This window comes from Gopherus flavomarginatus, chromosome 6 (assembly GCF_025201925.1).
Source record: "Gopherus flavomarginatus isolate rGopFla2 chromosome 6, rGopFla2.mat.asm, whole genome shotgun sequence".
Lineage (NCBI taxonomy): Eukaryota > Metazoa > Chordata > Testudines > Testudinidae > Gopherus > Gopherus flavomarginatus.
Genome location: NC_066622.1, coordinates 94,094,882 through 94,110,867, shown reverse-complemented (window position 1 = coordinate 94,110,867; position 15,986 = coordinate 94,094,882). Strand labels below are relative to the sequence as shown.

At 36.8% G+C, this 15,986-nt stretch overlaps 1 protein-coding gene across 7 annotated transcripts in view; it reads left to right on the top strand.

The window, feature by feature from the left end:
* The window catches only part of CTNNA3 (catenin alpha 3), a 941,808-nt gene that overhangs the window by 684,435 nt on the left and 241,387 nt on the right, over positions 1-15,986 (top strand). For all 7 annotated transcript variants that reach the window (XR_007775063.1, XR_007775060.1, XR_007775061.1 and 4 more), the window contains one exon: positions 5,762-5,918. Coding sequence is in view for 2 of the 7 variants with exons in the window: in XM_050958306.1 (XP_050814263.1) it covers positions 5,762-5,918 (157 nt within the window). In the remaining 5 variants the exon portion in view is untranslated. The remainder of the gene's footprint in view (positions 1-5,761; positions 5,919-15,986) is intronic.

Genomic DNA, 15,986 nt, shown 5'->3' with positions numbered 1-15,986 from the left:
AGAGGCCCTGGGGGGTTTTCACCTTCAGCATGGGGCACGGGTCACTTGCTGGAGGAATCTCTGTACTTTGAAGTCTTTAAACCATGATTTGAGGACTTCAGTAGCTCAGACATAAGTTATGAGTTTGTTACGGGTGTGGGTGGGTGAGATTCTGTGGCCTGATTTGTGCAGGAGGTCAGACTAGATGATCATAATGATTCCTTCGGACCTTAAAGTCTATGATTCTATGAAAGATAGAAGCAAGGGAACATATTTAATTTCCTGCGGAAAAAGGTGGTGGTTAAGGCTGGTGTTATGATAATGTGCTATTCTTTGTCTGTCATACCTACCATGAAGTATTTACTTAAAGAGCATGTTTAGTGCCAAAGGTAATACTATAACTGATGGAAATGCTGAGCACTTATCGTTATAAAAATGAATCCTAATAACTATAAATGTTCCACCTTAATTGTTCAGGAAAAAAACGCCTGTGCTGCAGTGCCTTCACTAGAGCCAGTACATCATAATGGAGATTTAAATGTTTTGTGGCCTGAGCACCCGTGGACTCATTTAAGAAGACTTAGTAGCAATGGAATATCAAAATACTAATAAAGAATGAATCCCTACATTAACTAAAATCTGATATTGCAAATTAAAACTGTATGCAGAGATGACAGTATGTGCTTGAGTGTTGTGATAGTAGGGGGCTTATGGACTCATAGAAATGTTGGGTTGGAAGGCATCTTGAGAAGTGTTATAATCCATCATCCCCAGGCTGAGGCAGGGCCAAGTGCAAGACCATCCCTGACAAGTGTTTGTTCCTAAAAACTTTGAATGATGGGGCTTCTATAACCTCTTTTGGAAGCCTATTCAAGTACTTCATTTTCCTTATAGTTAAAACAAAACGAAACAAAAAAAACCCTAATATTTAACCTAAATCTCTCTTGCGACTGATTAAATTGATTAATTCTTGTCCTGCCTTTAGTGTACATGGAGAACAATTGATCAAAGTTCTCTTTATAGCAGCCCTTAACATATTTAAAGATGTTATCAGATCTCCCCTCAGCATTCCTTTCTCAAGACTAACCATGCCCAGTTTTTTAACCTTTTCATCATAGGTCAGGTTTTCTAAACCTTTATCATTTTTTTGCTCTCTTCCAGACTCTCTCCAATTTGTCCATATCTTTCTTAAAGTGTGGTGCCCAGAACTGGACACGTTATTTTTAATACACTCCAGATTTTTATTCACCATTTTTACTTTTGGCAACTGCATCACATTGTTGACACATATTCAGTTTGTGATCCACTGTAACCCCCAATTATCCAATTATTTCCCATTTTTTATTTGTGTATTTGATTTTTTTGTTCCTAAATATATTTTGCACTTCTCTTTATTGAATTTCATTTCGTTGATTTCGTTCAGACTAGTTCTCCAATCTGTCAAGATTGTTTTGAATTGTAATCTTTTTCTCCAAAGTGCTAGCAAGCTCATCTTGGTGTCATCTGCAGTTTGGTGTAATTGGCAGATTTTATAAGCAAACTTTCCACTGCATAATGCAGGCCATTAATCAAAATATTTTGAATAGTACTGGACACAGGATAGACCCCATGGGACCTTTCTAGACATGTCCTAGTTTGACATTGAACCATTGGTTACTACTCCTTGAGTATGGTCTTTCAACCAGTTTTGTGTCCACATTATAGTAATTTAAATTAGATCATATTTCCCTAGCTTGCTTATGAGAATGGCATGTGGGACTATACCAAAAGACTTATTAAGAGCAAGATATATCATGTCTACTGCTTCCCCCATTCAGTTCAGTAACCCTGTCAAAGAAGAAAATTAGGTTCGTTTGGCATGATTTTTCTTGAAAAACCTATGGTGGTTATTGTGTATCACCCTGTTATACTTTAGGTGCTTACAGATTGATTAATAATTTGTTCCAGTATTTTTCCAGGTATCAGAGGGAGGCTGACTGGTCTATAATTCCCCGGGTCCCCTTTGTTCCTCTTTTTAAAGATAGGTACTATGTTTGTCCTTCCTCAATCTTCTCAGACCTTCCCTCTCCACCATGATTTCTTGAAGATAATCACTAATGATTCTGAGATATCTTCCACTAATTCTTTTAATTACTCTAGGTTGAATTTTGTCAGGCTCTTGCTCCTTGAATACATATAAATTATCTAAATATTCTTTAACCTGTTCTTTCCCCATTATGTCTTGTATTCCTTCCACCTTGTTAATATAAATTATGTAAGCATCTAGTCACAACTGACTTTTTAAATGAAGACTGAGGCAAAGTAAGCATTAAACATTTTAGCTTTGTTGTTGGTTCATAAATAGCTCTGCTTCCCCACTAAGTAGTGAGCCTTTCTCTTGTTCTTAATGCATTTACAGAACCTCTTCTTTATTGCTTTTTTATCTATAATTAGATGCAACTCATTTTGTGCCTTAGCCCTTCTGATTTTGTCCCTAACTGCTTGTGCTATTATTTTGTACTTATCCTTAGTAATTTGTCTGTTTCCACTTTTTGTAGGATTCCTTTTTTATTTTTGTCATTATGTGTGGCGATTGGCATTATGTTGGCTGTGAATGTGACTGATGATTTACTACTTCTTTAGTGTTTGCAATCACACATGAAAGGGTACATTAAAGCAACCTTTAATCTAAGTTACCAATGTTATTTCTGTGACATTATTATACACCTCTACTCTCATATAACACTGTCCTTGGGAGCCAAAAAATCTTACCGCGTTATAGGTGAAACCGCATTATATCAAACTTGCTTTGATCCACCAGAGTGCTCAGCCCTGCCCCCCCGGAGCGCTGCTTTACCACATTATATCCGAATTCGTGTTATATTGGGTCACGTTATATCGGGGTAGAGGTGTATTCTAAATATTAAATGTGGATAATTTTATAGCTAGCTAACTCACTTTCGCCTCCAGCACTGTCTAGGAGTTAGCTAGTCCTAAAAAAGTGGTACTTCACATTTTCAATACTGAGAAGCTCTTCCTCCTAAATGTGCTGAGATCTTGCAAGGTGCCTCCCCTCCCATTTAGGCATATGAGAAGGGCAAGGTGGTCATGAACCCAGATTTTTGAGAATGTGACACACACCTAATATTTAGAATATAATACATACGGCTTGGGCAGTCCTTGTTTGGCATCAGAGATGCCTGTGACAAAAACCTATAATTTCTAAAGTCAATGTTTTTGTTTAAAGGAAGTTTCATGAAATCAAGAGGGTTTTTTTACACTCTGAATGACTAATCTGTACCTGTACAGCACTGCATGCAAGGAAACTACATTTTTTGTAATTATTTCAAGGGCTGCTTAATAATAAAATCATGAGCTTTAGCTTCAGTAAAGTATTTTTTTTCTATGAAGAGTCCATGTCATCTTAATTGTTAATCAAGCAATTCATTATTGGCAGATTTTTTTTGTTGAAAACACAGGACAAGATGCTTTTAAATAAAAACATTCAGATCTATGTTTCTCTTAATTTGAAAAGTTTAATAAATACTTATTGCTTGTTAGCTGTTGATGGTGTTACACTGATATATAGAAAGGCAAAAGTCCCTGTGTCAACAAGCTTGAAATATAATGTAAACAGATAATATAATTGTGGAATTAGTAAGCCAAAAACCAAGAAGTGAAGGTGAATTCGCATTAATAACAGTCCCTTTTTTATATTCAGCAATTTTTGGTAGAATTTGATTTACACTAGTGAAAAGTCAAGGTTGGGAGATTTTTATTGGAAATCTACAGAATGGTTCAGTAGTAATTTGAATAGCATGGAGACCTCTTGATTGCTTTTCCTTTATGTACAATGAAACAGGTCTTTTAACATATTTATTCATGTATTGGGTATTATTTAAGATTGCCTCTCTAATGTACAATGTAGCACTGGCATACTGTAGGTTAGTACAATAGGTCATATATATTAGTAATAAACTTGTTCATAGTTTATCTATGATAGTAGATTTTGCTATTTTATTCCTTACCAATGTATTCCTTGTCATATGCTGCCTGGCTCATCAAGGAAAATCAGGCTCTGCTTTGCCTGTGATGAAGCAGCTATCTTCCAGCTGGTCCTGACTGAGTAACTTAATTGAAGTTATTGGATACAGCAGTGAATGGATCAGGATACTGTATAAAAGAGACAAAGCTGATCTGGGAAGGGGGAGACCTAGGACAGAAGAGGTTGGGAGTTTGTGTTCTCGTGGAAGGGCCTGATAGGAGTCAGGTGGAAGAAGAACTGAGGAGAGCCATGGAGGAGGGAGACCTGTGGTGAGCATCCATGTGGGGGAGCTGGTTGGGAGGGGGCAGTGGGGAGCCCTGTGGGGAATGTTCTGCTTTAGCTATTTGACATGTTGGGAGGTATGGCTAGCATGCTAAAAATAATAGTGCAGCTGTGGTAGCACAGACAATGGTGAGTGGTGGCACAGGCTAGCTGCCATGAATACAAACATGCCTGGACCCCATAGGTATTTGGGGAAGCTAGTCCCTGCCACCGTTGCCTGTGTGACCATGGCTACATTATGATTTTCAGATCAGATGAAAGCTAACACAGCTGTTTCTGTGCAAGCTAGGAACCACATGCCTAGCTCACAACAGACATAGCCTTTAATTGACATGGTTGGAGGGCTGAGACACAACAAGAAGCAAACCATTGCAGGGCTGCTAGATGAGGAAAGCCTACTATGCCTCACCCAGCCATCTCAGGACATGCTGACTAGTGGGACACTCTTCTACACTCCTTCATCTGAAATTCACGTACATGTGAAATGAGAAACTTTTTGTCCGCCAGGAACTAAGTTCAGGATTCTGTGTTTTTTCCCCTTCTCCTGCAAAAGTTGATAATATTATACATTTAGTATGTATTTTTAATTTCGATTTTATATGCTCTTTGTGTCTAGGGAAGAAATAGTTTAAAACACTTAAAACAGGGAAGGAGTCTATCAGCTTTAGTGCAAGTTTTTTTTATTACTCCCCTGGGTACACTCCAGCATAAGGTCAAGAGACTTCCTTAAGATCATGCAATGAGAAGGCATTTCAGCTGAATTTAGAACCAGGAACTGCTCAGCTATAACCACTTGATGACAATGGAGCAGAGTTGTGAATTCTTTCCAATGTGTATGTTTTTCTCATAATCTAATTGCCAGCATATTACACTGAGATGTAGAATATTATTCTTTATTTTGTTGTTCAATTCTTCAAGTGTCTTTTGTTTGGTGCTCTGATTTTTTTTTCTTCATTTGATGAATACATAGCAGGGATAATCTATCTTGTGCTGGTATACACCTCCCTATACCATGTCTAAGCCTTGAAAACTTCAGTGAAGTAATTTACAATATGATAGGTGCTACTCTTAAGGGTTTATAAACCCCAAACTGTAGTGACATTATACATCTTTCTGATTCTGTATGATGTAGTAAAAGCTTATTTGTACCTAATAAAGTGGGATTGTACATCAAAATATTTTGAAACTATCTTATACTGACAAAAATAGATTGCATATTACTAAACAGAATTGCTTATGTTATGAATTCTCCAATTAAATAATATTTTGTAGTCCTATTCAATTAAAATTACAACTGAACTCTAATTCAGTTAATAGGAACGTTAACATGTACAATATTTGACAAGTATTCCTCCTTTGAATGTAAGGAAAGGATGAATATCTTTAATGCTCAGAAAACAGAAATACCGCCTTATTATCGGTTATGCATTTTAGTTATTTCAGATGAAATCAAGAATATAATTTTATTTTCTGCAGGTTATTAATGCAGCTTTAGCTCTTGCTGCCAGACCAAAAAGCCAGGTGGTAAAAAACAGCATGGAAATATATAAGAGCACATGGGAGAATCACATACATGTTCTTACTGAAGCTGTGGATGACATTACAAGCATTGACGATTTTCTTGCTGTATCAGGTATGTTAATTTTCAGAATCAGATTTTTTTATTTTAACTACTCTGTTCTTCATTGTCATAGGTTTCACCCCATTCTGGACTTCAGAGTACAGATGTGGGGACCTGCATGTGAGCCCCTAAACTGAATGACCAGTTTAGATCTGATCTGGCTGCCACCACCCAAATAGTTTGAGACATTTGGGAAACTCTCTCTTTCCCCCAAAAACATTTGGGAAACTCTTTCTTCCCCCCTTTCCCTCCCTGGGTAGCCTTGAGAGACTTCTCCACCAATTCCCTGGTGAACACCGATCCAAACCCCTTGAATCTTAAAACAAGGAAGAATTACTCATCATCCCTCCACCCCCCCTTTTCCTCCACCAATCCCTGGTGAGTCCAGATCCAATCCCTTTGGATCTAAAAACAAGGAAAAAATTCTCACTTCCCTAGAATCCAACAGGAAAGCAGGGGGAGATTAGATTTGCAAAGAGAATTCTCCCATGGGTGTTTAGCCAGGTTTGATTTTTGCTTTGTGATACTTGTGGGTCTGATTCACCATTGCCGGTCACCTTGTGTAATCATGCATACCAGAACAAGGTCAGTGCAAAGCTGGCTGATCGGAGTGGAATTGTTTTGACTTTATTTGTACTGATGTAAATGACTACACAAAGTGTGAAATAAAATGAATTGGGCCCGCAAATTTGAGTTCCCTTATCAAAATGTATAAATTAGGCTGCGACCTATTTGGTCAAAGAAACAAATACAAAGAAAACAGTTAAAATAATATGCTTCCCCAGAGTTTTTCCTGTTTGTATAGCTTTTTCACTCTTTTTAAAGCTTCACATTCATGCTAAGATACATTGCAAATGCTTCCTAAATGACCAGAGGTACTGTACTAGTTCCACATTTCCATTTTCTATTGCCAAGATATATAAATATCTGGTCATGAAAAATGTACTTTAAAATAATATTCACTAAAGATATATTCAATATTAATAAACTGTATGTATTGCATTAATGAGTATTCAACATCTAAACAAAGGATACAAACTAGTTATCTCATTTCTGACATATTATGGGCCGTATTCTTCCATCTCTGACACCTATGCAGCTCTATTTAAGTCAACAGAGTTGCTAGCACATAAAGGCATAATTTGACCCAATATGTCTGAGCAAAATTTAACTATTTTCTTACTGTTAGTGTACATTGTGCCAACCCTAAAACTATCTTGGTGAGTACAGCCATTGTTCCCCATGCCATTCATTGGGACCAATTTGGATTGTGCAGCAGTATAAAGCAGGAGGAGTTTCACTGATGTCAATGGAATTAACAGTAGTTTGAAACCATTGTTATTTATTGAATGGGTAGATCCATTCTGTTATAAAGGGAGTTAACTTGGACAATCACTGCCTTACAAAGGTTCCTAATCCCTTTGGGAACAACACATTGCTTATGGAAACTGGAACCAGTTGGAAGTAGAATCCTCTTGAGTAAACAGCACTCTTCTTGGACATTAATGGAGTCGACCTAATTTTGTGCTTGGAGACAGAAAGTTCCCCACTCTCCTGGCAAAATAATTTTATTGAAGGTATTTTTACCTGTGTTGCTTCTCTTCAGGGCTAGGGTATTTTTGAAGGACATCACCAGGGGCATTTCCCCACCAAGCAATAGTAAGTTTGTACTAGGGAAGTTCAGGAATGGTGCTCTATCTCCAGCTTTCGTAATCTTTACCATGAAACCACCACCAGAGCAGTATCTGTTCATATTGTATTTATATTCTGCCATGGAAGAAAATCATGAATATAGCCCTATTTCAAAAATCCTATGACATGTCTACTTTACAAATACATGATTTTAATTATTAACTATTTTTTTAATCAACATAGTGCTCTGTTGGTACATCAAGTGGCATTACAGAGTTTAATTTAGAAAAAGGATAAAATATGAATTGTCTTAAAGTTGTTGTCTGTAACATAAAGTTTCATATGCCTTGACAGTATTCTGTTTGAATAATGTTTTTATTAAAAATTATGTTGTATCTATCCTATCAGAAAAGATATTGTACTAGAGTTCAGAAGTTTTTTTTTAAATTTGGGATGCATTAGTTGATCTTCCACAGTGTATTTCAGGCAGTAAAAATAACATTATCTAACATTTCACTTTTTTTAAAAACTACATTTGTGTGTATTATTCTATACAAAATGAAAGTTATGGACTGGCCCCAAGGAAAGAAAAATGATATACTGGTAAATTCACAGCAGCTAGGGAAAAATTGATATATTGGGTTCCTACAACAACTGTACTTGAGACTACCTATAAGATTAACTCTTACATGTGCCTAGAATCAACAACCCATCACCATTCATGATAGTAATTAAACACATCCCTAAATTTAAGAAGATGTTTAAGTTCTATGAAAGTAATGGAATTTCAGCACAGGCTTAACTTTAAGTATGTGCTTAAGTGTTTCCTGGAATAGGGATGGATTTAAGCATATGCTTAAATGCCCTGCTGAATTAGGGCTGTTGAGCTTAATTCCTTCCCTGAGCTCTGATTCTTTCTGCTATTGTTTTTTCACCATTTTCTTAAATGGTATATTTAATCCCAGCCTTGCTTTTCTTGGGTGATGTGATCACATCACTTTCTGCACATATAATGTGTGTACAGTTACTGTATTTTACATAGCATAAAGTCCATTCTGCAGCTGATTATTCCAAGTTGGTTGTTCCACAAAGAAGTAGCTAGTTAGTTAATCCTTATCTGTTCATAAAAACATTTTATTAAGTGTGTGTGTGTATTTATATGTTATATAATCCCTCATCATACAGCACGTATTATATATCTAGCTGATAATGAAATCTTTCAGATACATCAATTTAAGGGAAACCCGAGCACAGCACAGCACAGCCAGGTGTGACTGTACTGTACAGCATATTCACTTTCAAGCTTCATGCACAGCAAATGCATTTACTTCACTGAAAAGGCTGGATCCTTCTGTAGTAGTAATGCCTGTTATCTTATGTCCTATCTATAGGCAATGTGAAATATGAATTCACCAGGATACAGTATATCAGAGTTTATGCAATCTAAGAAAAAAACAGTTCAGTGAAACTGTATTTTCAGAATTCCCACAAGTTCTTGGAAAATAACTGTGAGAAATGAAAACCCATGACACTTTAAATATTTCTAAATAATTGAATATGTTCTGCAGCAAAAAATGAAATACATTCTAGACTTTGATATCTGCAAGCAAATCTTCATGCTGATATGTGCATTTTATGTTTCTGTAATAAAGTGCATAAAAATTCTTCTCACTGACTTAAATGGAAAATTTAATGGGAGCAAAGCACCTAACCTCCTAAATCTATCTTTGTGAACTGGGGCCTAAAAATACAATATCCTAAATTGTGTAAGATGCTTAATGACCATTGCAATTTACTGTGATAATATATTAGGAATATAAAAAGATGCTGAGGAATAGTACAGTTTCCAGCTTTTAGGATCAGATCATTAGTCCAACATAGAGTCCAAATAGCTGGGGATGTGCAAAGACAAGTTCCTTCTCCCCAAACCCTCAACCCTGTGATGCAGCTGCCAAGGTTCTTCATAGAGGTTATTGTAACCCAAAGGTTGAATACCCTGTAACGTGACCCTGAAAAAGGGTAGAGTTGGAGAGACCAGCGGATCCATTTAGCAGTGGTTTAACTTGCTCTGTTCTCACGTTTCCTTGCCCTCCTGTACCCTGCCTTCACCCACCACTTGTGTACTCCTACACAGGCTCCTGGAGAGCTGAGCTCCATGTCCATACTCCTGAACAGCTCACACATACTTATGCAGCAGAACTAAAACAGCACCAGTACTAGGAAGTTATGCAGGCTGGATTTTCCCCTTATAGAAGAATATTATTTATAGTTAGTTCATTTAAAACCACTTCAGACCACAAAACTAGACTATGAACCTCTTCATTCCTGGGGCTACTTGTCCTCCAGTAGAAGTGAACAGACACCACAGGAAAAAGAAAATGGGGTCTGCTAGAATTTCCACTGGTGCTGGATCTAAGTAAGTGTAGTTCCTTAGTTAAGGAACAGTCATTTAAATGGCTCATCACCTTGTGCAGCAGCTAGAGCTAGCCAATGGTAAGCAGTCCCAAGTTTGTGCAGGAGCATGAAGCCAGATCTCTGGCCACATTCTGGCTCCATTGTGCCCCTTCATCAACACAAAGGGATTGGAAAACTAGCATACTTAGTCAGCTGGTGATTCTCTCTGTAGAAAAATCCTTGCATTGTGTAGAACCAGCTACATGGGGGTCCAAAACTAGCCTCTTGTTGCCATGGGGATCAGGGAAGTCAGACCTGAGGGTGAAGGCCTGGGATTCCAGTGCATGTGTTCTTTCTGTCTTTCTTTTTCTTTTTTCTTTCTTTAAAAAGTGTGTCTAAATCCTGCCCAAGAATGCATCACGCATTAAAGTAGCTCACTACACATACCCACAGCTGGCACTGGCCCTCTCGGGCTTTATCTACACAAATTGATATATAGCATTCCAGAATGTGCATGCACCACATTGGTGCACAAAATTAAGTTGAAACCTAAATTGAGATGCAGGTAGTTTATAAATATCTGCAATAGTATTCCTCAATCTACAGGTATATAAACTCCTATGTGGTTTCATCAAAGGTGGAAGGATAGCAGAAATGATTGAGCTTGTTGTTTGTTTCTTTTAAAAAACAGTAACTTTGTGTTGGGTGAAGGGATGTCTCCTACTGATCACTATAGCTGTAGGATGGCTGTAAAAGGTGTATGACATCTCCTGTACAAAAGTACTGAGACTTTCGTGCCCCCACCGCCCTCCGGTTGCTTTGCAGTCAGAGAGGAAATATTTAACCCATGTTCCTCCCTTCTTCTTCTTGGCTTAAATTCACTCAGAATTTAACTAGGGATATGTTCAGGGCATGTGATCTTTTAAAATGTATTACCACTTCCTGTCTGACAGGGGAAGAACTTGTTTCCCCATAGCACCTGTGTCAAGAGGTCATAGCATGTGCTAGCACACTGTGATTTTGCTGCAAGGAAGGAGGACTTTCCTTGTGGAATAGCCTGTTTGGCTTTGCATTGCAGGAGGCTTCCTAGGCTAACAGGTGCAGAGGGGATTTAGAGCTGGATAGAGCTTAAGAAATAATAATATTGCTTTACTAATGCAAGAAAGCTTATATACCAGAACCCACAATAAATTGACTTAGAAATATATGAGAGAACATTGCGGTTTTAAGCTGTGAGGGTCACATACTCTTCTGTGCTCTTGCTACAGTGTTTATACTCCTTTACAGACATGGAGCAACAAATTTACAATCTGCATTTGCCCACTGAATTATTAATAACCTATTATCATCAAATAAAAACTGGGTAAAATTTGTGGGATTTTTGATGATAGGATTCATGAAATATTACACATTTTTGCAAAATTGTAGTGTGAAATTTTGTTTGACTTTACAAAATCATCATAATTTGCAAAAGTTTCATTAAATTACATTTTCTTCTGACTTTTGTAAAATCTTCACAAAACTGTTTCTTATTTTTGTAATTAGTAAATCTGGTGAAAAACCAAGAAGTATCAGTTTCACTGTATGTGAAAAATGATTTGTACAGTTCTTTTGTAGGGGTTGGGCTTTTTAATGGGAGTGAGGAACCTAACTTAGACACTTTTTAAAATCCCACTCAGCACCTTTCTGTAATGGTTAGACACCTAAATACCTTTGTAAGTCTGACTCTGAGGCTTTTGGAACATGAGGAAATGTGCTTCAATGTAAATACCTAGTTATACTTGATCAAAGTAGGGTACTGCACAAAGAAGGGTAGCCCTGCTTAACAGCATGCCAGCCCTACTCATCTTGCTCAGACAGGTGGCACAACCCCAGCAATTGTTTTAGGACTGGGTCTAGCATAAATAATTGCAGAATAGAGCAGGTAGCTTATTTCATGAACGATTCTCCTCCAAGTAACTTCTCATTTCCCTGGCACAGACGTGTACAGCCTGGTATTATTTTGCCCTTCTATAGAAGGTCAAAAATGTTGCCTGGAATGATCAGCCTGTTCTGGAACCAACATCTGAGCCTTTCTGTGGCTTACAGAGCTCAGGAATACGTCAGGATTTTCTGCTGAAGTGGCCCCAAAAATTTTATACCTAGTAATATACATGTTAATATGAAGAAAAACTGAGTCCATTTTCTAATTTGTTAAAGTGTTCAGCTCTTTATCTCCTGGTGTAAAATATGCTGGGTTTAAAAATTTGCCTTTTGAATTCATTGAACATTTTTTTGCCTGATTAGATACTTACATCTAATTTAGATTGTATGCTTCAAATAGCGTTCAAAAAAAATTGACAAGAAGAACTTAAATTAAAGATTGCTATATTAATAGGAAAAAGACTTTCATAAATCTTTGGGAAACTAGCCTGGAAAGAATAGAAGCCCTGTTCTTTTAGTGAGTATTATGCCATCTGGCTGAGCACAGTTGCATTTTTCATAATTCTTCACACTAAGTAAAAGCAGATACTGTAGCTTAACTACCAGTGATATGTAGGCATGGGCTCGTAAGTAAGTAAACATTTCTCCAGTGACTTAGCAAAAATTCATATAGTTATGGTAAACAATGTTTAGAGCAGCTTCTTTAGGTACCGCTTTCAGCAAAGCATTTAGACCCAGATTTGTAAAGGTATAATCAGGCCCATAAGCACATGTTTAGTTTGACTTCAATGGTACTTAAGTGAATGGTTAAAATTAAGCATGTACATAAGTGCTTTGCTGAATAAAGTTCTCTGTCTGGCTGTTTATTTGGGGAGATTCCTATTGTCTTATATGTTATTATAAAACTCCATCTTAAATAAGTAGGGCAAGATATTATGTCATGTGTTTTGTTTTTCTGTGCAAACCAGTTCAAGTGTATCCCTTAAGTACGTAAGAGCCGATACAATATTGTTTTCAACAGGGATGAAAAACTGTAGTTCAAATCAGTGTGTAAGAAAACTTTAGAACATAGAGCATGGGTGTAACTTTGAATTCTAATGCTCAAATATCATGTGGAGGAAATTGGCTGGAGTTGCTGTAATGGGTTGAGGGGACCAGGAAAGCTTAGAACAAAAGTGGCACAGGCAAGCTAAAATAAGGATGATCAGTGTCACATTTTAACCTGTATCCCTGCATATCTTTATTAAAATTAGATAATTGACTTTGTGTCTTGTCCTTTAATAAGAATCTTAATAATCCAGATTCCCCATCCAGTCCCGCAATGCTATTCCTCACAGTTTCATGGTTAACTGGACTTTTGATCCCTCCCTCTACCTGCTTTTCCTCAGGGGCACCTCTTAGGGTTTCTGGCTCTCAGCTGTCACCTCTTGCGGGCAGAGACTCATGTCTTTTCCCCTCCATACTGGCAGTTCATACTTGCAGTCCAACTGCACCTCACTGTGATTTCCTTAGTAAGTCTGACTGGGATCCAGCACTTGTGGTTAACCTCTCTCCATGGCCTATAACCGTGTACAACAGTTACCAGCCAGCCTTTACAAAGCACACTGCATTTATTGTTAAGGTAAAAGCATTACAGGGAATGCCATATAAAAACAATGAAAGAACCTGCATACATACTAAAAGCTTACCAGAGGTCACCCCACATCCAACCTAGGACTCTAATGCACAACAGGGGTAGTTGAAATGAAACATGACACAAAGAACAAAATTTAATGACTTGCTCTCATTCTGAATGTAAACCTTTATTTAAAAAAAAAAGGTGTTTGCTGAATAAAGAAGGTATCTGGACTTTATGACAGAGTGAGAAGGAAACTAGGAGAAGTGAATCAATGTTTTGTACCTACAGGAAATAAAAAAAAGAAACTAATTTGGTACTGATTGTTAAAAACAATTATAAATATTAGTAAAGCACTAAAGAAGAACAGGATTACTAAATGAGCCATATTTTTCTAAACCCACTAAATATTAGCATTTTTTTCTGTTACTTTTTTGGACTTTTTCCATTTCCTGATGTTCATAAACTTGGAGAATTTTGCTACTTTTTTCTTTTTGTCTTTTTATTTTTATTTTTATTCCTAAAGCGAATTTACTACTCCCCAGTGTTAATTCATTTCTAACCTCATCCCCCAGCAGAAATAGAAGCTTTTTAAAAATTAGTTTAATGAACAAGCCAAGAGGACATCCAAATCCAAGTAAATTCAAATAGATACATGCTATTTGCAAAGTAAAGAATGCAATTAATGAATTATATTTTTAAAAAGTCACTGAGATTGTCATATATTATAAATGATGATGACATTGTTCATAGCCCTGCTGTAGTTCTCAAATAACAGAGAATCCATTGCAGGCTATTGATTTTGGTTAGCTAATTTACACAAGGAAAAATGTGGGTATTAATCTTTATAACTCAATGACATTAATGTAAAAGAGAGATGCATCTACTTATTGTGATAATGTGAATTTTTTTAATGAAATCAGTAAATTGAGTATACTAATGCAACTGATGCATATATTCCCAGGAAACTCTAGTTTTGATTGTAGGTTGTAATTTTCTTTTTTGGGGGGGTAAAGTAAACTGTCTTTTTCCTTCTTATTTTACTATTGCTTTCTCTTTTTATGAGCTATATATATTCAAAACTGGGGAAGGTATGGCAGAAACACAGCTGGGGGTATTCATTTTCTATTGTTGACTTTTTTTAGTTCTTTTACATCCTTTAATCAAATATTTGATATTAAAATTCAGATGTGAGACAGGGAAAAATAATTGACAAAACTTTATTACATTAATAGTTATATATTCACTTCTCTTGACTCTAAACTATTATAAATATAGAAAATTCAAATTAGAATTCCAGTCATGTAAACAATAGTCTACCCTGGCTGCTATCTTTTAAATACAAACAGACAAAAAACACATTTTTTTTAATGATCTAGTCCATAGCTTAACATAACTTATACCAGTATTTTAAGTAACACAAGCATTAGCAATGCTGAATGTGTCTAGGATTGGCAGGACCTGTGATTGTTTTTTTGTTGTCTCATTCAGATTCAGACTTCTAGAATGCACACTTCCTGCCTGATATATCTAAAGTTGCAGAGGAGTTAAGCTGCTGTAAACATTTCTCAAAACCTGTTATTGTCTTTTGGCTTCTGTTGCAGGAACAGAAACTAGTGTTTTGGTTTTTGAGTACTGTTTTCACTTCTGAACAGAAGCTTGTCTCTTTACATGTCTCCTTGAAAATGAAGTTTCTTTTATAGGTTGTTCTGTGATATGCCATTTGTGTTGAGGGATGCCTCTCTGCAATCTATCCATTATCCATTCCGCAGTAAATATCCTTGCCCAGATCTTCATTAATTTAACTACTGCAGCCTTCTCCTCTCTGATCTCCCACACATCACGTCCCTGGGTTTGTCTGTCAAAAATCTACCTTACCCCCGACTCTAGTCGCATCCAGACCCTTTCTAATCCTTTTACTGGCTTCCCCTTGCCATCAGCATCAAATTCAATTTCTTTATTCTCTACTTCCGGGTCATACACACCATAGCTCTTCTTTATATTTTGGTCTTTGGGGTAGATTGCTACAGGTGGGGATGGAAGGCTAACATCCTAAAGGGGCAGAGTTATCATTGCAGTGAGTGGTTTGTAGAGTAGTGGTTCTCAGATGTATTTGATCATGCTCCCCTTCTTTGTGTGGGTAGTAGTTTATGTCCCCACACCATACATACAAATATTGATTAAAAAAATCAACATGCAACTCTCACTAAATATTAAAAATAATCATTCAAACATGAATGTCTAACTCTAAAATTTTTAATTTGTTAAAAAGCAATACCTGTTAAACCTACCACAAAGTGTGTATGTATCATTATTGCATAGGTAGTCCTTCAGTATATGCAGAAGTTGTCTGAGCTCCATTGTTAGCACATGGATTATCTTGTTAGCACATGGCTCAGTAATATGTTCCCTGCCACCCTTGCTAGTGGGTGAAATTGTAGATAGTTATTTTTGCACACATCTGCTAAGGTGCAAGTTTATATAAAAGAAGAAAAGAAAAAAAAGTCCCATATGAG